The 25,393-nt window shown below is 40.1% G+C and overlaps 2 protein-coding genes across 3 annotated transcripts; both read right to left on the reverse strand.

The window, feature by feature from the left end:
* Window positions 1-4,919: 4,919 nt before the first annotated feature.
* On the reverse strand, window positions 4,920-9,569 carry LOC119484700. Its single transcript, XM_037763733.1, has 11 exons — window positions 9,476-9,569; window positions 8,608-8,725; window positions 8,215-8,464; window positions 7,708-7,984; window positions 7,392-7,569; window positions 7,154-7,230; window positions 6,854-7,035; window positions 6,336-6,584; window positions 5,764-5,935; window positions 5,522-5,670; window positions 4,920-5,274 (listed from the first exon to the last, which is right to left on the reverse strand). Exons 4-7 carry the CDS (start codon window positions 7,921-7,923, stop codon window positions 6,874-6,876), a joined length of 633 nt encoding a protein of 210 aa, XP_037619661.1. The 5' UTR covers window positions 7,924-7,984; window positions 8,215-8,464; window positions 8,608-8,725; window positions 9,476-9,569; the 3' UTR covers window positions 4,920-5,274; window positions 5,522-5,670; window positions 5,764-5,935; window positions 6,336-6,584; window positions 6,854-6,873.
* A 7,038-nt stretch (window positions 9,570-16,607) lies between these two features.
* Window positions 16,608-24,990, reverse strand: LOC119484684 (beta-1,3-galactosyltransferase 2-like). 2 transcript variants are annotated; one of them, XM_037763706.1, is made up of 2 exons: window positions 24,697-24,990; window positions 16,608-18,536 (listed from the first exon to the last, which is right to left on the reverse strand). In XM_037763706.1, exons 1-2 carry the CDS (start codon window positions 24,738-24,740, stop codon window positions 17,183-17,185), a joined length of 1,398 nt encoding a protein of 465 aa, XP_037619634.1. In that variant the 5' UTR covers window positions 24,741-24,990; the 3' UTR covers window positions 16,608-17,182. The 2 variants fall into 2 exon arrangements, with proteins under 2 accessions (XP_037619634.1, XP_037619635.1); XM_037763707.1 differs by lacking the exon at window positions 24,697-24,990 and adding an exon at window positions 22,582-22,813.
* Between the last annotated feature and the right edge of the window lie 403 nt (window positions 24,991-25,393).

A 25,393-nucleotide genomic window follows, 5' to 3' on the forward strand; every position in this document is an offset into this window, starting at 1 on the left:
TGCACATATATCACTTAAATTATTCAATATAATTATACTAAACCTTATAATTGCCAGAATACCATAATTTGACATGCTGCTTCTTTTCCGACTGTCACTCATCTTGTCTGCTATTCGCGCACTGCACTCCTCTCTCTCTTTCTCTCCTCCTCTTCCTCCTGCTCTGTACCTGTAGACCGTCAGCGCGCCGCCCCTCCCTGCTTGATGGTATGATCCTTGTTTGTCATTACCTGATTGGTCGCACGACGTCATTAACACAACATTCAGTCACAGTCAGTGCATAGAGTGCCCGTGGCGCGGAGAAGATCGTCCTATCATTTTGCTTTGAATTAATTAAGGGAAAAAAAAAAAACAGCTCTCAGACGGGAGCCGGCTCTTATCGTTCACTTACAAGAGCCGTCTCTTTTAGCCGGCTCGTTCGTGACCGACACATCACTACAATACAGCAGCCACTCTGGAACCAACTTCCCTCTCTCCGACAAGGAAATAAATATCAAAATCAGAAATATTTTATTGATATTTATTTATTTCGAACAACAAATAAGTAAAAAAAACAATAACAAATCAAATGAACAGTAAACATTGTGATGGAATAATTGATACACAAGTTAACTTAGGAAGGAAGAGGTCCCGGAGCTGATGATGTCTTACAAAGAAGGTTTATTGAAGCTTGATCAAGGAGCAATTGTCAGGTCTTCACATTGAGGTGCTCTCTGCGTGAAGGCCTCACAACTCTGCCCTTCCTCCCTGGTGCTCAGTGTCTTACCCCTTATCATGTTTTGACTTACTTCGTTCCTCTGGCATCTCTGACCCTGGTTGCCCTAGCGACTGGCTCTACGGTCTCCACTACAGGCACAGCTGTACAGATAACGGTGGCTCCTCTAGACAGGACTCCAACCCAATAATGTCAACAGAGGGACACTCTGACAAACACTCTGACCTTTCTACCAATAAGAGAGGAATTAATGGAAAATTCCATCACAAACATAATATAGCAAAGAAATAATCAACATAAATAAATATTACGTCCAAAAAGGAGTAGAAGAAATATACATTTAATGGTTCTACTCCTTCACCTTAACTCAAAACATAACTTAAAGGTCCCATATCGTGCTCATTTTCAGGATCATACTTGTATTTTGTGTTTCTACTAGAACATCTTTACATGCTATAATGTTAAAAAAAAACTTTATTTTCCTCATTCGGTCTACCTGAATAAACCTGTATTTACCCTCTGACTGAAACGCTCCATTTTAGTGTATTTCAACGGAATTGCGTTGCTAGGCAACAGCTTGGGTCCATGTTTACTTCCTGTAAGCTGATGTTATTTACATAGACTGCAACAGGAAATAAACTGGGACACATATAGAATGTTTATGTTTAAAAAACGTGTAATGATCTAAATATTGTATATTTGTGACATCACAAATGGACAGAAATCGGCTTGTTTCAAAAGCACAATTTCTGAATATGGGCTGCGTGTATTTCTCCGTATATTGAGCATTTGGATAGTTTAACAGTATTTATATAGCACTTAAACCTGCTTTATAATGTAAAAGACATGAAAATCTCACGTTTTACAATATGGGACCTTTAAGGTGGAGAGTATCAATACAGCAGCCACATCGGAACAAACTTCCCTCTCTCCGACAAGGAAATAAATATCAGAATCAGAAATATTTTATTGATATTTATTTTTTTAGAACAACAAATAAGTAAAAAAACAAAATAAATAAATAAAATATTACGTCCAAAAAGGAGTAGAAGAAATATACATTTAATGATTCTACTCCTTCACCTTAACTCAAAACATAACTCAATATTTATAAACTTTTTGTGGTAGCCTTTAGGTTATTCCTTTTGTTTATTTCAGTTTCAACCTTCTGTAATGAAGTGGTATTTTTCACCGGTTGTCCACGTTGGGTCAGATAATCCTTTATTATATGTTGTTGATGTAAAGTGTTCCAGCACAGTGAAACACATAATCCAGGCTAAAATTAACACATTTGAAGCTGCTAAATAAAGGAAGGACATCTGGCAAAATTAAGCAGCAAAAAAAAAATGTTGATTTGCGTAAATTAACAGACTTATTAATTAATTTAAAGGAATACTCAAAACTCAGATATTATTGTCTAAATATATGCAGTGTTTGGAAGTGTAATGGATGAAAGGATTACATTTAATTATACCCTTTAACAGTGATTAGGCGTGTATAACTATTTCACCCTTCTTTCAGCTGCGTCCCCGTCTCCGGCAGTGTGAAACGGACTCAAGACCAAGTAAAAAAAATAAATATAAGAACATAATTTAAAGCGGTAAACACCCACAGCATAAATCCAGCTGTCCTTCCTGCTTTTGTCAGTTTAAGCTGTGTTGTTTTTAGCCTGGATTATGACTGTAACTTCTTCATATTTGTGTAATATCATCATACGATCTGCGCACCGAGCTCTGATTGGTCAGTAGGCGGTGCTTTTATACGAGTTGATCTCGTATCTGGAACAATAACCTGCTCCGGAGCAGGTTATTGTTCAGCATAAGTTACCATGGTGATCTACCTCGGTAAGAAGTGATCCACCTTCGTAGGACGGAAAGCCCTGAAGGGTTAACCCTGAAGTTACCTCGCTAACACCAAACCCTGTTTCGTAGTACAGGCCTTTGGGGTCATCACACAATTTAATCCCTTTCAAAGACATTTCAAATTCAACTTCTCCACAAGTTGCTGAGTGTGAGGCTTAAAAGAGATGAAGATACAGACTCGATCACATTTCTCTGAAATATAGTAGATGGAAGCTTTTCTGTGAGTTTGTAAACATCATGATAGTGAGTCTGATACAGTAAGGTTATTCAATGTGAGCCAGAAGGCAGGTGATCATACTGGTCTGACTTGTCTTTGTTTAAAGACAAGGTGAGCACATCGATATCTTGTGACTCACCGCTTAAAGGTCACATATTATACTCCATTTAAACTAGTTATTATAGGTCTCAGACACCTCCAAACCATGTCTCTGAAGTTTTTTTTTCAAAAAAACAATCAGATCATGCATTCCAGCATGTCTCTATAACCTCTGTTTCAGCCCATTTCCAAAAGTGCTGATTTCTGTGTCTGTAGCTTTAAATGAGAATGAGCTGCTGCGCCCCACCCCCTCTGCGGAACCGGCTGTAGCTCTCCGCCCCATCCCCCCCGCCCCCCCGCCCCTCGGCTTGATACCTTGGTAACAGTAAACAACTCTGAATGTTATAATGACAACAGCTATGAATATGACTGTTCAGTTTGACCCTGAGTCGAACACCGACTCAAACTATGAAGAGGAAGAGGCCCCAGCAGCAGCAGCACTTCCACCTCGAATGCAGCAAGACATTTCACAATGGTTAGTTCAACTTGTTGTGTAACTTTATGTATGGGTTAGCACGGAGGCTAACGGTAGCTAACGTCAGCTCTAATGCTACTTTCACGGCTCTGTAGGTAACGTTATTGTGAGGTATTTGGTCAATAACCAATTTTGTAATTTGTGTAATTTAGTGAACGTTAGGCTCTACGTACGTTGCATGTTTTTCAATTGGTAAGGTATATTTTACTTGATATATCCCGAATATTCTATCATATTGTGCGATAAAAATGTGTGGGGAAAAAAGCTTACTGCTCATTCACCTCAGCTTTTTTGCATCTTCTGTCAGGTTTATAGTATCATATGCTTCACATGTTGAAATGCTCACATTTTTTATTTATTTGTTCAGGTGCACATGTGGAAATTGTGCAAAAATGCCCACAGAACCTGAGAATATCTGCTGCTGGGAGACACAACAGGTAACATTTTTATTAGCTATATTTAGTTGTGTGTTTAGACATATTTTTCACATTCCATGAGGCTTACCATATGTCATTCACTCTAGGTTAAAAGACGGATGGAGCAGCTGCCGGACAACATCTCCTGCATGATTGAACATCCTGGGTTGGACCCTGTATGTTTAAATTTGTTCACGATGCAAAACGCATATAATGTTTACAGGGCTGAATATGGTGCTTTGCACCAAAGGGCGATAGAGCGGTAAGTGGTTTCTTACTTATTTGATCATCATAATTTTAATCAAAAAGTACAATTAAATGCTAATGTTGTTCATGAAAATAAATACCTGTATGTTAAATTTTATGCAGTCTTCCTTTCCATTACTTCAGTGGGCCTTACATTACACTGTTCACCACACACCATGAATGGCATTACACACCACGATATTGCAGAATAATGCCCCAAAATAAGAACGTGATTACTTTTTAGTATATACTGTAGCTAAGTTTGACATCAGCAGATACTGTTCATATTAAACATGATTTCATGACACATTTTACAGATACTGTAAAGCCTTTATTGTTATTTTCAATCAATAGAACACCATTCTCATAATATATGAATAGAAAAACAAAGGATTCACTGAACCCATAAATAAGAAAGACATTTTTGACAAACCACACTGCTAAAGCTGAATTGGCATTTGTTTGTGCTTCAAACTCAGCACAAACTTGTGATTTCCACTTTATTTCAATTCTGAAAATGCAGCTTATACTGACCTGAAACAATGGTGGCTGATGCAGCATGTAAATACAATACTATTATACTATATTATATAATATTTCAAGTGTGTTGTCATGGCTGGATCCAAATGAAAAGGTATTTTACTGTCTCTGGCAACAAGATTTTGGCTGCAATGATTGTTGCATTCAGACCGTAGTTGAACATGTTATTTTTTTGTTTAATTTGTATTGCTTTTATCTTTGGTATATGACAGCACAGTGTTTCATGTTGTGAGATATTTCTTATTGCTTACAATAAATGTAAAAAGCCACATCAAAAAGTACAAAGTAAAACAAGGGACATACTGATAATAACATGACTAAGTTTTCAAGTTTGGCTCCTGACACGCTGTTTACTAAATACATGTATATTGTCCAATCTTACAGCCAATACAGGTATCTGGCATACAGGAGCTTTGTGAGCTGGTGCTGGGGCTTTCTTGGGCGCAGGATCCGCGTTGTAATTCCGGCCTGTGTGGTACTGCGGATCCGCAGGGAGTTTCCTGACGCCCTGGCCCGCTACGAGGGTTTCAGACCGCCGCTGCATTGAACCTGGACACAAAGTTGTTTATGACGGACTCTTTGTCTGGCCGCTCATAATTTGCACACAGGTCCTCTGGGATGCTGATCTTCATTATCTCCTCCGTGTATGGTGCCGGGTCCACAAAGACTTTTTCAAAGACCAGGTCCATCAGGTCATCCACATACTCTGTATACAAATATCTGTTTGTCAATATTGCACAATTTCATGTTAAAAAAAAAAGACTGAAAATTTATTTATTTTGTACCATTTATTTATATATTATATTTATATAAATATTTTTTGCACTACTTCATACAATATTGAAATTTTTTATCAGGTTTATGTTTGCTTTTACTGTGTTTTTTGTTGATGTGTGTTAAGTGTTACAAATTTGACGTGCAATATTACAAATAAAGAAATGTAACACTTACGGAATGTCGGGTCAGTCTTTACAACTTTTGCTCTGCATTCTCCCTTCCTGGCCTTTGGGAACTGCAGTCTGAATAGTGGGTCTCCAGCTGATGATCTTGCTTGTGCCCGGTTTGCATTTTCGTTGAAATACAGGCACGCCAGGTAAAGTCTTGAAGCAGGGTATGGACGAAAACAAAAATGTAAATAATAGCAGAGACTGTACACAATGTCACTTTTTCTAAGTAACTAAAATTAAATTTACCTGCACAGCATTCCAAGAAATGGAAAGACAACATTCTTTGGAGCAAAACGGAGGATCACGCTATGGAAAGCCTCCAAAGATGAAGTCTGGTGGTGGGGGCTCAGTTTTTCCACATCCTTCAGAATCCTCTTGTTAGTGAGCACTTTCTCCAGCTTATAGAAGGCAGGAGTTCCTAAAAAATAAGAAAAATGTGTAATTCACAACAATAAGCGATAGCAGTGGATGTAATAGAGTGCTAATAGAAATATAATTAATGATAGCTGTGATAATAAAAAATATATAACTACCACTAATGATAATAATAAAAAGGCTGATGATATTAGGGATAGTAGCAGTGGTCTGCATACACAGCAGGCTGTTTTACGGCAGCTGGCATCTTACCTCCTTTAGGTTTTACCCGTCCACTCTGATAAATAATAATAAAAAAATAATCTAGTGCCACTGCCTCCATGGCGCTCTGAGGCCCACCGGTGGGCTGCGGTCCACTGGTTGAGAATGGCTGCTTTATGGAATATTTGTCCTTGGAAATTATGTAAAGAGGATTTATGTGATAAAGTATATGACAAACTCACCAGCTGCAAGCCATTTCCTCGGGTCCCTGGTTTTGCGCAGTGGATGAGTGCACTGGGGGTAATTGGGGTCCTCATGTGTGTGGATATCCTGCACATGGTTCAGGATGGAGGTCCATTTGGCCACTCTCTCAGGGCCTGTTGAGGATGTTGCTGCAGTCCAGTAGATGTGATTTTTTATGCTCTTAATCCACTTCTGCAGTTTTTCACCTTCCTTTGATTTTGCAACTGGATCCAGTTTCTTAGAAATTCCTGGAAATACAGATTACATCCAGTCCACATCCATAAAAGTTAACCAAAAAAACATTGTCATTCAGACATCAATATTTTACTTAATTTTCAACATGAAATCTTTAAATGTGTCACAACATTACACTAAACGAAGGACACAAAGTGTTATCATATCAGAAATTGCTCAGATAATATATGCAATCACACACATTAGAAATGTATTTAATTAGCAACACATATGTATTAACGCATACATTTCAGTGATTTCACATGAACATAAGTAATTATACCTTTCTCTATGTGCCAGACATCATAGAACTGGGTGATGTTGCACTCCCTTAGATATTTTTTGAATTTGTGGATGACGGTCGGTGACGATGCAATCTAGAGTCACACCATGTTTGTCCAACAACGCCAGACTCCTCTTCAGACCCTCTTTCTCCATGTGGTAACTTCCACCCACTTCGTTGCTCTGTGAAAACATATAAACATATACATAGATTCCTCCTTTTTATCAAGTGTTACATGTGCAAACATTGTGGAAAATAAAAATAAAAAATTCTGTGGAAATTTAAGGTCATCACACTCACCTGAACCAACTGAATATCAACAACAGTGTTGGTCTTGAGGTCCATCATTGTGTAGCTGCCAAACTTTGCACAGTGGCCTGTGAAAAGAGTGTTACAATCTTTCCATTACTCCAGGTATGGTTTTATACTATTTATTGATTTTAGTGTGTGCCTCGTGTTTTTAAGGCACCCTCACTTTCAACCTCATACATGATAAAATACCTTTGCTGAAATGACAATGTCAATAACATACAAATACCTGGGGAGTCTGCCCTCATGTCACCACCAACAATTACTTTATCGTCCTCACTGAGTCGCTTTAGCATCTCTTCCTGCGATGTATTCCACTTGTTCACAATAGCTGGCTCGATGAACATTCTGGCATGCCTTCGGAAGGTGTCATATTTGAAAACCTGCAGTTTCATTGCGTTGAAGACCTGATGGTGGTTGAAAAATAGAAAAAAAGTTTTGTGTCATAGCATTTCATTGAATTTCATCTAAACCAGATGCTACAGATTCAACACCATTATATGGCATATTCAACTCATCTGAAAACATCGTTGTTCTTCACTTACCCTTTGAAGTTTGAAGAATGATGCTCCACTGACATACACTGCAGTGGAGAGCTGGAGGTTCCCGGCTGGAGTACTTCCTACAATAGGCTGGCTATCCCAATGTCTTGTGTACTGACAGTGGGGGCACAGCTGATCCACTGAAAGGAATGTACCAATCCTTCGGGTCTTTATGTCACACACACAATGGCACACAGGACAGTCCCGGAAGAGGTCCATAATGCAGGACTCGTACACTATGTATGTGTTGACATTGTGGGTGGCAGTGGGTGCTTGACCACTGTAATAAAAAAAGACAAATGTTATGAACCATCAAACAGCCTGAGCCCTCTAAAGCAATGTAGCTGGCTTCCTCGCACATAACTGTGCTTCTAAGCTTCACCAACTGCATGCAAGTGGTAGTACTTGCTGGAACGCAGAATTAAACTGCATTAATTTCTGCCACTGACATGGCAACAAATACATATGTATAAATGCACACACACACATAGTAATATTGTTGTAACTCACGAGGTGTCTGTTGAGGCTGTCACATGTGTGACCGACTCCTCAGGGTCGTACGTAGCATCCAGCCCTTGTGGAGCTAAAAAGGAAGAGCTGCCCTCCAATGCGTCTTCCTCATCCTCCTCCTCCAGTTCCAGGCGAGGTCTCTTTGCTGGCCTCTTTGCTGGGGTGGATGTGAAAAGCGGCAGGGGTTCATCATACAGAACAGGGTCTGTGCCACCACGAAAGTCCTTGCAGGACACAGTAGCCTGTACACCTGTAACACAATTGTACATATCCATGAAACCCATGACAGAATATAAAACACCGATCTATATAAAATTAGAAGAACAACTACAAAAAGCTGCCACTGTGTTTTAAACTTGTTCTGAAATGGTCATAACATGTAAGACTACAAACCTTTACTCCTGACGAATGGATGGAAAGTCCTCCAGGACAACTGTGTGTGCACAGAACGTTGCTCTACTGGGTCTGTTTGGCAGGCAACATCTGGCCTTGTAGGTTGTCTAGAACAGCCCTGTATACAGGAAACAGTCATGTTTACAACATCATCTCAAATGAGTAGTTATGACAACAAGTTACAAATACAGTATAACTTGTGTTGTGACATACCAAAAGTTTGTAAATTCAGTTTGATGAAGTTAGCAGAGCAGAAAGCGTCATAAAGCTAGCTAGACTCACTGTTTGTAATGCAATACGAGACTAACAACTTTATCGGTGAATCATAGCGGTCATACTATCATCTGTAAGTCAACACACTGCACAGCTGGCCACTACAGCCGTCGGTCGGGGCGACTGGGTGCTAACATAAACGAAAGCTACATAACGTTTCATAGCAAATTAATCACCGTTTCTGGATTAGTTTACAGTTTGACCACTTGTTTTGAGCATGTGTACTTTCAGGGGAGTCTAAAACAAGTAACTCTCCACACACACAATACAGCAGCTAGCTCCGCACAGCTAGCAGCTAGCTCCGCACAGTCTGCTCCGTTAGGCTAACGGAGCAGACTGTGCCTACAGGCCGCAGTATAAAGTTGCACTAAAAGCAACATGGAGACCCAGTTTACACACACCATACCTACTACTATAGTTATTTTACGGGTTTGAAATGGTGCTTAACGTAAAACAAAAGCCTCTCACAAGCTGAATAATGAAGCTGAATCATTACACTATAAGTTCAAGTTTAGCCGCACTGCATGCTAACTCCGTCTAGCAAACCGGCCCTAATAAACAGTATAATAAAAAAAGGAAAAAATAAAAAACTTACAGCTTCAGGGTCTCCTGATGCATCCCGGACAGTTGGTATTGATCCAATATTCAGTTTCAGGTAACTAGCGTATCCCGCCAGGTACTGACCCTGATTTACAGCATTCGGTTGTGAAATGATTTGCACATACCAACAACTTCTTTGAAACATGTCTGGGCACAGCACCAGCGAAAATAAAGTCCATCCACTGGGTCTTCAGAGGATCCGAAGTGGGTACATGGTGCAAGCTTTTGTGTGGAGTATTGCAGCCAACAACAGAACAAGCGGGTTTTCCTTTCAGCATGTTTACTAGTAAACAGTCGAAATAACAACGGCGGACGCAGCTTGCTGAGCCGGCTACTCCGTGGGCGGGGTTACCAAGCCGGGGTATGGGGGGAGCGGGTGAGGGTGTTGCTGTTCTGTTTCACTGGAAACAGGAAAGCCATATATGGCTTGCATTTCGGCCTAATGACGTCAGAAGACTAGGAAAAAAACGAATTTCTATTTCTGCACCCATTTCCGGACAAACGGAGGAGGAGAAAAAGAGAGAGGATGGTCTTTTATGATACTATGGTGGCCTGTAGACACACTGGGGACAGATATTGATGTTTAAAAGACATGGAAAAGTGCATTTTGCATAATATGTGACCTTTAATCTAAAGGGCACATGATATTCAGCATAAATTACTATGGTGATCTACCCCGGTAAGAAGTGATCCATATTCGTAGGACGGAAAACCCTGAAGGGTCAAACCTGAAGTTACCTCGCTAACCACAAATATGTTTCATAGTACAGGCCTCTGGCAAGTGAGCCGGTAGCGGGCAAAAAGATATGGGTATTGCCCTCGGGGCGGACTAGTTTCTCTTCTTTATTTTAGTTGTTTGTTTTGTTTTGTTTTGTTTCGTCAATCTGCCTACTTCCCCAACGTGAATGACCTAACTGAGGTCGAATCCCAGTCAGACAGCCAGGGCAGGCTTAAGGTGTAGTTTAGAATCGTTTACATGGTAATCAATCATGTGTGACTTATGAATGTGCGAATCCACTTAGCGTGTAAACGCCTTTATTACAGTGTGTCAATCAGTGACAGTGTGTAATTCAGCCCTGCTCTGTTTGTATAGCTGGGTGTTAAACAGTGAGTAGGTGACGGTAGGGGTATGAATTGTAAAGCTAAACTTCTGTAATTAAAGCTTCTACTCTTTAAAGTGATGTCATTCCTTAGCCAGCACTTGTGGTGGATGTTACAGGAAAAGACAGTAGGATGTAATTACATGACTTTTCAACCGCACCCTTGACCACAGTATGTGAAATACGAACATGTTCAAGTTAAGCCCTCAGCTGCAGAGCTTTAACTAAACAACTCCTTTTTTATGGCTGTAAATGGAGAGAAATACATTTAAAAAAAACCTCTCTAACTGATAAACAAATCCTATCAAATCCTATTGTCCTCCATTTTTTTCTTTCCAATGTACCTGTGAGGTTGTGCTCCTCTCGCACCTGCCTTTACTAAGCAACCTAAACCTGCATGCTGCGACGACGATGATGATGATGAAGTTGCGGTAATTTAGCAGTAAAAGCCTCACTGACTGAACTAAACATGGCCGGCTCTAGCCCTTTTGGTGCCCTAGGCAACGCTGGCGGCGCCACTCTAGGGTTAGGGTTCGGGTTCTGGGGGGGTTAAACCGTAAACCTGCAACACACATCAGACATCACAATGGTTTTACAACAAAAATTAAGTGTTTTGTTTTCATAGATAACTGTATAATAGAAATAAACAACTGGTCCCAGATGTTGTTGGCTTAAAAGTGTTTCAATGCAATGAGACTTACAAGGGTAAAAAGTGTATTTATTTATTTCTTCATTTGTTACCTCAATGCAGTAAATGAGGAAGGGCGTCCCCTGGCATTTAAAAAAAAACTTTTTTAATTTATTAATTTTCTTTAGAGGGCGACCAGCGCTCCCCACAAGGTGGCGCCCTGGGCACAGTAACTTTACTGCTCAACTTCTCTGGCTTATCATTATGTATTATATATGGCTTAGCATTTGTTTTTTATTTATTAGGGCCCGAGCACGAAAGTGCAAGGAAACCTATTGTTTTTCTAAGTATTATTCTTTTTCCGCGCAGAGATTGCCTTTCTGGGACCTTAGCCATCCCCAAAAACTCACCAAAAGTGGAATATGTGTCAGAACTGGTGGGAAATTCAATGTTCTGGAGTGACCCGGCTCGGGTGTGTCCAGGGGGCGAGATAGCGCCCCCTAATGTAGGCAGTTTTTCAGAGAAAGTTTCTTCGATCGTCACGAAATTCAAGTATGTCATTGCTCACATCCTCATACCTGGATTAAATATTTTGGAGATTTTTTCGGCAAACAGGAAGTCAGCGATCTTGGACTTCCTGCGTTTTTTCGAAATTTACAAACACATGTTTGAGGACTTTAGGATGCACAAAAATTCATGAAACTTTACACGCACATCCAAACTCGTAATTTCTTCGATTTAGGGGTGAAATTTTGCGTGGGCGTGGCATGTTGGCTCTCTAGCACCCCCTTATGTCTTTTAGCCTTTGAACATGTCTTTGACACCCTTGGTATACTCGAAAACTCATGAAACTTGGCAAAACGATGGACACCCGTAAACTTTACGTGAATGTACAGCGATTGGTTTTAGTGTGTCTAGCCGGCTCTATAGCCCCCTACCGCGTGGAAGGCTGTGATTTGGACAAAATTAATTCGATATTCATGAAATTTGGTATGCATATCCCACTCATTCTTGGAAACATATTCCTAATTGGGTTTCATTTGCTCCGCCCATCCGGAAGTCGGCCATATTGAATTTTGTGTTTTTCATGTAATTTATGTATTTTATGCATACTTTTATGAACTCCTCCTAGAGATTTAACCTGATCAACTTCAAATTTGGTCAGTAGTATCTTAAGACCTTTGTGATGAAAAGTTGCTCAAATCATGAGTTTTCATGAAACGGTGTTGACGTGGCGTGGCGGAGAATTTAAATGATTCGCCATGACACAGGAAGCTGTTGTAAATTGACTTTACATAGTCCAATCTGCTCCAAACTTCACAAGCTGGATAATAGTCCAGGCCTGAAGACATATACATGGTATTATGCGTGATAGTCATAGCGCCCCCTACAGGAAACAGGAAGTTGTTGTAAATTGACTATACATTGTCCAATCTTCCCCAAATTTGACATGTTTTATAAGAGTCTTAGCCTGAAGACATGTACGTGCACCGACGTGCTCGTTCCCCAGACGTGCCCGCAGGGGCGAGGGCCCGTTCATCGCTGCTCGCAGCTTTAATTTAATATTTATTTTAACTGTATTATTTATTTATTTATTTATTTATTCATTTATGTATGCATGATGTTTTGCATTTGTTGCATTTCACACCTTATTTCCCCAAAACTTATTTACTTGTGTATTCTTTTCTTTTTACATTTCTTTATGCACTTCTGCGTCACTACGCAAATTAGGGGCCTGTCACTCAACATGTGTCCATATGCTCTGACCCCATGACACACGTTGAGTGACAGACCCATAATTTGAGGCAGAAATGCAAAATCAAATGTGTAAAGAAAAGAATACAGAAATAAATAACTTTGCGAAAATAAATAAAGGATGAAAGGCAAAGGGAAAATTATGCAGAAATAAAAACATAATTAAATGCAAAACTGCAGAAATAAATGCATTTAAAAATAAATGCTAAAATAAATGTTAAAATAAATGAATGCAAATATAAATAAATAAATTTAAAAATAATAAAACAAACAAACATAAATAAATAAATTAAATGGAAAATGAAAGTGAAGCAGACAGTGTGTGTACAGTTTATTTGTCGGTGAATAAATGCTACGAGGCTACAACTCCTCCGCTCAAGTGAGCCAGAGACGGGAGCCAACTTCCTGTATCTGTGACGCAGGCTCAGACTCTTAAGGTGGACCAGCTTTTCCCCTTCAAGTGATGAGTTTTTCTCAGCTTTTTAATTAAATATTAACATCTCTTTTAACCGTTTTAACCGATAGCGTTAATAGGTTAAAATGCTTAATATCGGTTAAATGGTTAATTATTAACATCCCTAGTTGTAGTGTTCCCCTTTTTATAACCAACACATCCTGCAACCTTGCATGAACTGTAAAGATGAAATAAACATATCCAGATAACATCATTATTTCATAAATGCAGTTTATAAACAGTAAAAATAAAAAAGGATGTAAATAATGAGCTAAATGACAACATAGATTGGTTTCTGTTGAATGTGTGCCTTGTTGGTATCAGAGGGAAAAGGTGTTTTGTTTTGTAAAAGTGCATTTAAAACATTTATTCTCCTGATCTGCACATCATGTGCCTTTTAGATTAAGCAGTGCATCACAAGATATTAAAGTGCTCATCTTGTGTTTAAACAAAGCGTGTCAGACCAGTAATCATCAACTGCCCTTTGGCTCACAATAAATAACCTCACTGTATCAGACTCACTATCATGACTCACAGAAAAGCTTCCAACTATTACGTTTCAGAGGAATGTGATCGAGTCTGTATCTTCATAAAAATACCTTGATGATTGTCTCTTTTGTGCCTCACATTCAGCAACTTCTTACCGCGGTAGATCACCATGATAACTGATGCTGACCACCTAACCTGCTCCGGAGCAGGTTATTGTTCCAGATAAGAGATCAACTCGTATAAAAGCACCGCCTACTGACCAATCAGAGCTCGGTGCGCAGATCGTATGATGATATTACACAAATATGAAGAAGTTACAGTCATAATCCAGACTGAAAACAACACAGTTTAAACTGACAAATGCAGGAAGGACAGATGTTCTCAAGTCCGTTTCACACCGACAGAGTCGGGACGCGGCTGAAAGAAGGCTGAAATAGTTACACACGCCACAATCTTGTCAAAGGGCATAATGAAGAGTGATAAACTTATCCATTACACTTCTAATAGCTATTTATATATCCCTGCCCCATCTAGACGAGTATATCTGACTTTTGAGTATTCCGTTAGATTAATAAATCTGTTAATTTACGCATTCACACATCAACAGTTTTTTCTTTCGCCATTTGTCCTTCCTGCATTTGGCAGCTTCAACTGTGTTCATTTTAGCCTGGATTAAGTGTTTAACTTCTTTGTATTTGTCTAATATAGTTTGCTCTTCCTTTGTAAAATGTTCCGCTCTGCTGACAGTAGACGTGTCCATGTTTGTGATTGGTCAGATACTGCAAAACATCGTTCCATTCATGTGAACGCGCTCATAGCCAGATAGAGAAACCCTGGGTTGATTTACCGAGTTGATAACCACCTTCGTAGGACCGTTTAGCGGGATCTCGTTTGTTAGGGTTAATTAAGCCAGATAACGAGAAGATACCCTGGGTATGTTGAACTTCGTAGTACAGGCCTCTGGTCTGCAACCAGTCCAGTTGCAGCAGTGCACCAGTAAACGTGCTCAGTGCCATGTTTACTCTTCCTGGATAAAGTCGATGCCTTTCTCAGGAATTCCCTGAGGGGGAGTTTCCCTTTAATGGAAATACCTCCGCTGCCAACAGAAAAAGTGAGATAAACGTCTGATTACACCACAACCTCGATGAACTTCTACAGTGTGAGGGTCTATTAAGGGTAATGAGAGAACCGGACCGTAGAGCTCTGTGCAGAAAAACCTTCTTCCTGTCATTATTATTTTGTCTTGTTATTTTCTTGAAATCTCTTTCAAGTGCTTTTTCCTTCATGATAATAAATACTATCTCTACACACATCATGGACCTCTCCCTTCAACGCTTATCTGACATCTTCATCTCGCCACTCATCTGATATCACCCCCTCACTTCAGATCCCACAACATGTGCTTTTTCTAAACAGACTGAACTGCAGGTTCGTTCAACCCGCTCTCACTCCCAACCCGTCAAATAACGCCGTTTGTTCAGCGCCCCTCGGCATCCAAAATCAACGCATGGAGGCACCCTTTAGCAAAGGTATGTGACAAACCGGGCTTTTAACTAAATCTAAACGTAAACCCACCCGCGGCGTTAGTAGACGGTCAGCAAACACAAGACTTTCAACCAGGATACCGCTGTTCGTGTCCTGTGTGTAACAAAAAGTAACGTTGACTTATTTTGTCACATCAGTCGTTAGTCGCAGGACATGTCAGTATCGTCAGTCCCGTGAGTCGCTAGACAGTGAAGTTGACGCCAACCACGACCGTTTCCTAACCCCAACTAAGTGGTTGTGTTGCCAAAACCTAACTTCCTGTGAAAACGGAAGTTTATTTTGAAAGGAAACTATGCATGTAACGAGTGTATATTGACACACTGTCCCTGATCCGTCCAAAAGTAACACAAGAGGGGTACTCCATGCGACAGTCTCCGATGCCGAGGGACACTGACCAAGCAGCAGTGACGAGTTGGGAGTGAAAATGTGTTGGTTTGACCTGAACAGTAAGCAGCCATGTTGAGATCTGTTGAGGAAATACCAAGCACCGCCCATCAGCCGGAGCACAGCCAATAGGAATGCTCTCTCTCTCTGAAATGACCTGTGATTGGCCAAAAATCTCCCGTCACAGGCAATATGCAGAAAGGTTATTATAGAACCTTTGCCTGATGATGCAAAAACATTCTGCCTACTGAAGTTTTAAGTAAAGAGGTAAAAATGAAACACCAAAGTATGGTTTACATTTTGTACTACGGTGTCATTTGCAAGTGCCTTCATCATTTCAAGTGTTAATTGTAAAAAGAAATGTGGTTTAAAGAAATCTACTAGCCCAGAGTCAATTTTTACTTGCCCCAATACAAATATATAACCCTTATTACCTACAATCTCTCAGAACACGGGAGTTTCTGGTCTACCGCTGCATCGATCGGTTAGTTTGTTTGTGTTATTGTGTTACTTTCTGATCTGAACTAACTTGGCGTCCACAGAGCAGAACATTTCTTAGTTTCCTGCCGGTACTCATGTCTGCTTCTCCAAACTGGGAGTACACCGACCGTCATCTAAGTTACTGTATGTAACGGTAATACACTGACTATAAGGATGCATTCATACTGTACATGTAGCAGCATCATGCAGAAACCAAGGTCAGGTCACAATGGATAAAGTTTTTAGAAGGGCTTGAAGGGAAAATAGCATTTTGATGCTTAAACACAGGAAATAATAATAATGGACCTGGACTTTATAAATAATAACTTTTACACCTTTCTGCAGGTGGTCAATGGCTTGTATCCTTGAGGTTCCCTTTGTAAACGGAGACCGTTGAGTTCAACATGTTGTGTACCCTGAATGTATAAAATACTTTTAAAGCTTTTCCTACCTCTTAATAGTTGATAAGACTTTTTTTTTTTTTAAACTCCATTTGTTGCATTATTGCACTGCTTTACAACACCGCTAGTGGTCAAAAGCTCCTCAGGGCACCTTTAATTCCACTCATTCACATTTCTACTATCAGTACGGATAAACATTCCCTTCATATATTTTGTTTGCAACCCAACAAAGCAGTTTTAAATACACAAAAGTACAAAAATAGGGTTTCTCTTGAACATCTCTGTAAAGCAGTTGTTCAGAAACCTCTGTAACTTTTCCACATTGGTGATCCCAATACTCATTTCTGAACTGGGGATGGCGTGAGAATCACAGACCGGTACAGTAGAAATCTATAAATAAATAAATTAACCTTCCAATTCCCTTCCACCCAAGTGATTTCTCAGTGCATCTGTAGTGCTCATTGTCCTAACAAGGTGGTCCAGGCTTCTTCAAGTCTGTCCAGTATTTCACCAACTCTTGTGAAGTCCCGAGAATGTAGGTGATGATCTTGGAGTATTCACAGCGATCATATCTTCTGTTATAGGCCTTGAACTGGGAGGGATTTGGCGGCGATGTGGGTGCAAGTCCTAGCTGTTTCATGCACATCCCAATATAAGCGTCCTCTATGTTAAAGGGTTTGATTGACTTTGAGACCTCCACAAATTTCTCTGGTAGATCGTTGGAGAAGATATATCCCATGCCTAGGGTGTAGGTCGGGTATCGGGGATCTGGGTACAACTCCTCAGAGACGTACCACTTGGAGCTCTTTGTACGGACGACCGGCCTGTTCCACATAAGCATCCCAGTCAGGTAATTCTGCTTGGGGATGCCTGGCTTCTGCAGCATTATCACCAAATTGTCAATGTTCAGGAACATATCCGAGTCAACCTTCATGGCGTATGCTGCTGTAGGGCAGCGTGTGGCCAGCCAGTCCATGATCACCATGGTTTTGGTGGTCAGATTGAGGTAAGTGTCCATGAAGTCACTCTGGATCAAGTCGTGGTGCTGTAGATTCTCCTGTTTGAGCTTCTCCTGCTGCTGCTCCACACCAGCTCCTCCAGAGAGGCCCAGCATGAACAGAGTGAGCACCACGTCGCCCTGGATCAGGCTGACGTTGCCCCACGTCTGCCGGATGGCGTTCCGAGCTGCCACGTTTCCTGGTGCAACTGGAACCATCAGGACCAGGAAAGGGGGCTTGGTCTTGCACACCTCTTTGTTATCCATAATAAAGTGGTAGTTGTGTGGGTGGGCGTGATGGAGCTGAGCGCCTGCAGGAGGCACAGTAGGAGTAGGAGGCACAGTAGGAGGCACAGTAGGAGACACAGTAGGAGAAGGAGGCACCGTGGGAGTAGGAGGCACAGTAAGAGGCACCTTGGGAGTGGGAGGCACAGTAGGAGTAGGAGGCACAGTAGGAGGCACAATGGGAGTAGGAGGCTCAGTAGGAGTAGGAGGCACAGTAGGAGGCACAATGGGAGTAGGAGGCTCAGTAGGAGGCACAGTAGGAGGCTCAGTAGGTGGTACGTAAGTAGGGAGTTCTGTGGTTTCATAGATTTCATTTTGTGTAATTGTTTTTGGTTTGGGATGGACACGTTTAGGAGAAGATAGACTGAACATCCTATGGTAGTGCTCATGGAGTAGAAAGCCGTCCCACCATTCCTGCGAGGGTCCGGACCTAGTGTAACAGAAGACGAAGAGCACCAGACAGAGCAGGAGCAGGAACCGGAACCAGGAGTGCAAGAAGAACGACTTCTTCTGATGACCCACGCTCTCAGCAAGTTGTCTAAAAAGATAAGAAAGACAAAGTTAAAACTGGTGGGAACTTATTGGGGAAACAAGGCCTATAGAAAGAAGGCTTGGTCACGCGCCATATCTCAGGGGGTATAACACATGCGCAGTAAAATCTTGCCTGCACTCGCCGAAATTGAGCCAATCGCAACGCACAACCTCAGCTTCAGTTACACTGCGCATGTGTTATACCCCACACCCCAAGACCCATGTCCGTCCCTGACCCAGCTTCCTTTCCATAGGCCTTGTAGGGAAACAGGATGTATAAATCAGTGACTTAGCTGTGGGCTACAACTGTTTTTGTTCACATTTTGTCAAATTGTCACCATTAAAATGATGCTGAATTAGCCATTAGCAGCTCCTGTTTGCAATGTACTCAAGTATGTACAGTCAACTATCACTGGATTACTTTGATACTGAAGAAGTCTTAAAAGCATGACGATTCTGGAGTATAAGGAGTGTCTTTGTGAATGAATTCTACTCATAGACTGTATATAGAAAGTGGGTGCAGTCGCCTTGACGTCACCCATTGGTTTGTGGACTATGGTTTTGAAGCCTGGAGTTTGTCTTGGTTTTTGGCCATCGCCATCTTGTTTTTTTGCAACCATTAGTGGCACGAGACGGTGGAGTACAACCGAATGCTGAATAAGACATTTTTACTAGGGCTGAGACGATACACCGATCTCCTGATTCAATACAATCACAATACTTGGGTGTCGATTTGATATATGTTGTGATTTTTAAGCTTTGCAATTCGATAAAACGATTTATTGCAATTTTTGTTTTGTTTTTTAACACTAGAACATGGGAAAAAGTTGAATCATACACTTCTAGGGATTTGTACTTTGGAAAATCTCTAAATTAATACAGAAAAAATGTTTTATTACCAGCATTTCAGAGATGTCCTGAAGTCCTAAACGTAGTTGATTAACCATTTCATCAATCCACAGAAAATGTATTAATCAATTAATTAACTACTCACCTCAAATGTTTTCAGAAACATATTATAGTGTACTGTTTAGCTGTAAAATTAGAGTTTGTGACCCGGCAACTATGTTGAGATCAGTTGAGAAAATACCAAGCACCGCCCACCAGCCGGCGCACACCAATAGGAACGCTCTCTCTCTGAAATGACCTGTGATTGGCCAAAGTCTCCCGTCATGGGCTAGATTTTTTAAAGCCTAAAAACAGAGCCATGAGGAGGCGCAGAAGTCTAGTTATCTCTCAGAACACTTGAAATACAATAATCTGAAAGGTTGTTATGGAATTTTTGCCCAATGATGCCGAAAACTTTCTGCCTACTTCAGGTTTAATTAATACATTTAAAAAAACATTTAAAAAGTATTTATAAATATAAAGTAAAACTGAATATATGCATGGAACGTCATTGTTCTTTTCTATTAGTCTTTTTAAAAACAAGGTGAATCAGTGATTTTTAAATAGTTTTTTAAATTCAAGTTTTAATAATTATGTTTGCTATTATGTCTTATTCTCATATTCTCATATTGTTGAAGACACCTATGAAAGCTATCAATGCTGCTAATAGCTGATATAACTTAGTTTTGTAGCTGTCTTTCTGGTGGAGGTTTGCATCTCTGTCTGCAGTGACTGGGCTGAGACTTTATCTCTGGCATCTGTGGTTTTTCTCAGTAAACAGGACTCTCAGTTCCTGATGGATCAGATTTGCATTCCTTCTCTGTTACAGCATGTGACAGCATTGATGGTATCTGCAGCAGTCAAGATTGTAGCACATCAGTCTTGCTAACTCAGCCTATCAGCGATGTGAATCTGCACGCCAGATCAGTGTTACTGAAAACGAAGTAAAAACTGACTTTGAAGAGATAAGTTGTGGTATGTACTTGGGTTTTTTTTATCTCCCTGCAGCCTCTTGACTCTCCACACCACCCGGAGGACACCGGAGGACACCGAGACACATGTTTTTTTTCAGATTACCTGTCTCATGCGCTACTGTCTGGATATAGCAACCGTTTTATAAAAATAACTTTTTTTTTTTTTTAAATCACATTTGCTCCAATCTGCCTACTGCTGCTTTAAACAGAAGAGGAAATAAATAAGCGAATTAACGTGTTAGTAGTCAGTATATTTTTGGCATCATTGAGCAAAAATTCCATCACAACCTTTCAGCATATTGTAATTCAAGTGTTCTGAGAGATAACTAGACTTCTGCACCTCCTCATGGCTCTGTTTTCAGGCTTTAGAAAATCTAGCCCGTGACTGTAGATTTTGACCAATCACAGGTCATTTCATTGTGAGAGCGTTCCTATTGGCTGTGCTCCGGTCATGTGACCGGAACTTGGCGTTCCTTAACCAGATTTCACGATGGCGGCGGCCTCAGAAACGTTCTCATTTAAACAGCTGAACCGTGCACTACAAGATGATTCTGAAAACATTTGTGGAGAGAAATAGGCATTACAGTAACAGAATATTGATTCATATTTGATCAGCGCTGCCTAGTTTGACCGTTTGATCGGAGTTTGTGAGTGATTGACAGCCGGCTCTCATAGACGGCAGATGGACAGCAGACTCCAGATCAGCTCTTACTGCTTATTTTCCTCCGGTATGTAAAATCTTGCAGATGCCGTTAGGAGCACCAGAGGACACCGGAGGCACATGATTTTTTTCCAGGTTACCTGCTTCATGTAATGTCACGATATAGCGACCGTTTTATAAAAATAACTTTTTTTAAATCACATTTGCTCCAATCTTGCCTACTGCTGCTTTAAACAGAAGAGTAAATAAATAAGCAAATTAATACAAATATAAATAAATAAAGAAGGAAATTAAAACAGAAATAACAATTTATGTCACATTTTATCAATTAATTAATGGCTACATTTATTTTTAATATTATTTTTGCTACATTCATTTATTCATTTATTTTTTTACGGAGTCATTTAATTATTCATTGATCTAATTTTGATTTTGGCAGATTTGGACTGTTGGTCGGATTTAACATTTAAAGATTTGTCAACCTGAACTCTGGAAAAACCAAACAATTAATCAATTAAGAAGATAATAGGATTAATATTATAGAAGGTTTATTGTGATGTTTTCTCCTGTATTTTATCATGGAGAAGAGCAAAATGCATAAAACCACTTTTTGCAGCTTGATAAAACCAGATGAGGACTACACTGTAAACAATTGGTGTTAATTTACAGCAGGATTTCAACAGTATTAACCTGTTACTGCTAAAAACAGTGCTTTACTGTTAGTACAAAAGAAAACCTGTTAAATTACGCTCATAGGCCGTTTTTTAACTGAACTATAATGCATTCTTAAAAAAACATCACTTCACTGCTGATCAACTGTCTAAAGTATCATCAGTAACAGTTTCATGCAGTATTTTTTTAATTCTGGGACCTGATCTGCACATGTGAGGCTTGTACATTGTACATGATTGTAAAATCAGTGAATTAGCTTTATTGTTCTTCACTCACATGTTGTTCTGGTTTGCATTCTGTGCTTGTAGCTAGAGACAGACATTTTGGGAAAAGTGTCAACAAGTCTATTATAGCCTTTTTCCTATCAAGTGTCTTTAATTATATTTAGTGTGACTATTCCTATGTCTGTAACCTGCTAAGTCTATTCATCTAGGCAAAAAATAATGTTGTATGTAAAGAATACAACCTAAATAGTGCATTAAAACAAATCAGTAAGATAATGTAAAAGAAAGGTGAAAACAGCTAAATAATGTATCTTTAAACAGTAAATTAACTGTAAAATACTGTGAAATTAATAAAAAAAGAAACAGTTCAAACTGTATTTTTCATTAACAGTACAAAGCTGTAGATTTCGGCGACAGTATAATAATGTTAATTTTACAGTAACATAAAGGCAACCCAGTTCTTTACTGTTATTTTACTGGGAGATTCTTAACAGTGTAGGCAGCCAGCAGGTCTCACATCACAGCCCGCAAACAGACACCGAAACCCGCAACAACAAATGGACCTGCGACCTGCAGACACCTGCTGCTGCTGGAGCTGCAACTTTAAAGAGAGCAAAGAGCCTCGAAGCTTACTGGTGTGGAGCAGAGATGCCTTCCTGGAGCGAAGCCATCGGGAGAGAACAGGTGAAATGTGTTTAACAGCAGTTTAGCAGCAGCGTTACTGGACTTCAGCTTAAATACACCTCCACATGAGGAAGGGTGCGTTGGATGTATGGCTCAACGAGAGGAGTAGGACATGTGGTGGTTTGAGGAAACTGGCATTAACTCAGAGCTCCAACCCTTTTTGGTGCCTATTGCGAAATTCGGATTTGGATGGTTTTTTTTTTTTTGTTTTTTTTTAGGTACACTGTAAAAAACAACAACATTTTTTTTAACATTTTTTTCAAGAAATTTTAAATTTTTTGTCTGTATTTCAAAATGACAGGAAAAAAATGTAAAAATGACATGTTTCATTTGTGATTTATATGCAGGGTTTGACTGGGACAAAAAATCCGCCCTGGCATTTTGGCCTAGACCGGCCCATCACCGGTTATCTGTGCTGTGTGTACCACGTTTTGTTGAAGGCTCTGTTAAAGGGACTGTTTCTAACTTTCAAAATTGCTTGTTAACAGCGACACCTTAGGCCGTTAAGTCAACGAAAGACAGTGTCGGGCTCGTGCTTGTGCTCGCTCTAAATAGACATGAACGGAGGACACAGAGGCACATGATTTTTTTTCAGGTTACCTGTCTGATGTACTGCTGTCAGGATATAGTGATCGTTTTATAAAAAATAACTTTTTTTAATCGCATCTGCTCCAATCTGCCTACTGCTGCTTTAAACAGAAGAGTGTTTAGAGAGTAAATATAAAAAATATTGTGAAAACAATATTAGGATCTTATAATCCAGATAAAGTCACATTATATGAGACAACACTCTGTAGCTTATTGTTGTTTTAGTGTGTAGAAATACCACAGTGACCATGCAATACATTTTCAGAATACAGTTTTGAAGTTGTGGTGGTGGAGGGATGAGCTGGTTTTAATTTGGGGAAAATTCCAAAACAGGATTTTCTATTTTTTTCTGAGTATTTGTCATCATACTCTCCCTGTGTGTGTGTGTATGTGTGTGTGTGTGTGTGTGTGTGTGTGTGTGTGTGTGTGTGTGTGCGTGTGTATGTGTGCGTGTGTGTGTGTGTGTGTGTGTGTGTGTGTGCGTGTGTGTGTGTGTGTGTGTGTGTGTGTGTGTGTGTGTGGGGGGGGGGAGGCAGACAGGTAGCTCCATGATCCGCGGTGCGCCTCTGTGCGTAAAATACGCACCTGGATGTTTTATAAAGAAGTGCCACCGTGGTTCCGATTGATTCATTATTGCTGAACAACTAATAGCTCGTGTCTTCTAACTTCTTCTCAGTCAGCTGATGAACACGGCAGAGTGTATTTGTCCTGTAACTATGGGATACTGATAACATGACGTTTCTACGATAGTTCTCTAAATCCATCTAAAGTCGACTGTCAAGAATCTCCCAGTAAAATAACAGTAAAGAACAGGGTTGCCTTTATGTTACTATAAAATTAATATTATTATACTGTCGCTGAAATTTACAGCTTTGTACTGTTAATGAAAAATACAGTTTGAACTTTATTAATTTCACAGTATTTTACAGTTAATTTACTGTTTAAAGATACATTATTTAGCTGTTTTCACCTGTCTTTTACATTATCTTACTGATTTGTTTTAATGCACTATTTAGGTTGTATTTTTTACATACAACATTATTTTTTGCCTAGATGAATAGACTTAGCAGGTTACAGACATAGGAATAGTCACACTAAATACAATTAAAGGCACTTGTTAGGAAAAAGGCTATAATAGACTTGTTGACACTTTTCCAAAAATGTGTGTCTATAACTGGCTACAAGCACAGAATGCAAACCAGAACAACATGTGAGTGAAGAACAGAGCTAATTCACTGATTTTACAATCATGTACAATGTACAAGCCTCACATGAGCAGATCAGGTCCCAGAATTAAAAAAAAAAACTGCATGAAACTGCATTAATAATGTTGAAATCCTGCTGTAAATTAACAGCAATTGTTTACAGTGTAGTAAAAATGCGAGGAATCTGTGCGTCACAAGCCAAAACCAGAGAACTTGTTTCACTGTGATGGTCAGACTGAAGGTCTGATTGAAGGATTTGAAGTTGTCTTACCTGTTCAGGCAGCTCCCACCTGAGCCACGCCGAGGAACCATCATGACTGCTGCGACCCTGCCTTCCTTGTTTCCTTGATTCCTCCCTCTTTAGATCCTTCAGCCTGAGTTTGATTATTCCGAGTGTGACGATCTGATTAGGTCCACTAACTACCCCTAACTCCCACGCATCATCAACTCCTCTACTACTCACGGGACTAACATACAAGACTGCGATAACTGAACCTTGAATGAGGGAGAGGAGAAAAGAGAGAGAGGGAGAGAGAGGAGAGAGAGAGAGAGGGGAGAGGGAGCTGTCCTCCCACATTCTGTTTTCAGGTGTTCACCTAGTTTTACGCACACACACACACACACACACAAACACACACATATATACACACGCACACTCACGCCCTCATTCACACACACATATATATACACACACACACTCACACACACACACACACACACGCACGCACACACACACACACACACACACACATAAACATAGACACACACTCTCTCACACACACACACACACACACTTGCACACACACACATGTATACACACGCACACACACACTCACATACACACACACACAGGGAGAGTATAATGACAAATACTCAGAAAAAAATAGAAAATCCTGTTTTGGAACACACACACACACACATACTGTATATATACACACACACACTCACACACACACACACACACACAT

Source organism: Sebastes umbrosus, chromosome 3 (genome assembly GCF_015220745.1).
Source record: "Sebastes umbrosus isolate fSebUmb1 chromosome 3, fSebUmb1.pri, whole genome shotgun sequence".
NCBI lineage: Eukaryota > Metazoa > Chordata > Actinopteri > Perciformes > Sebastidae > Sebastes > Sebastes umbrosus.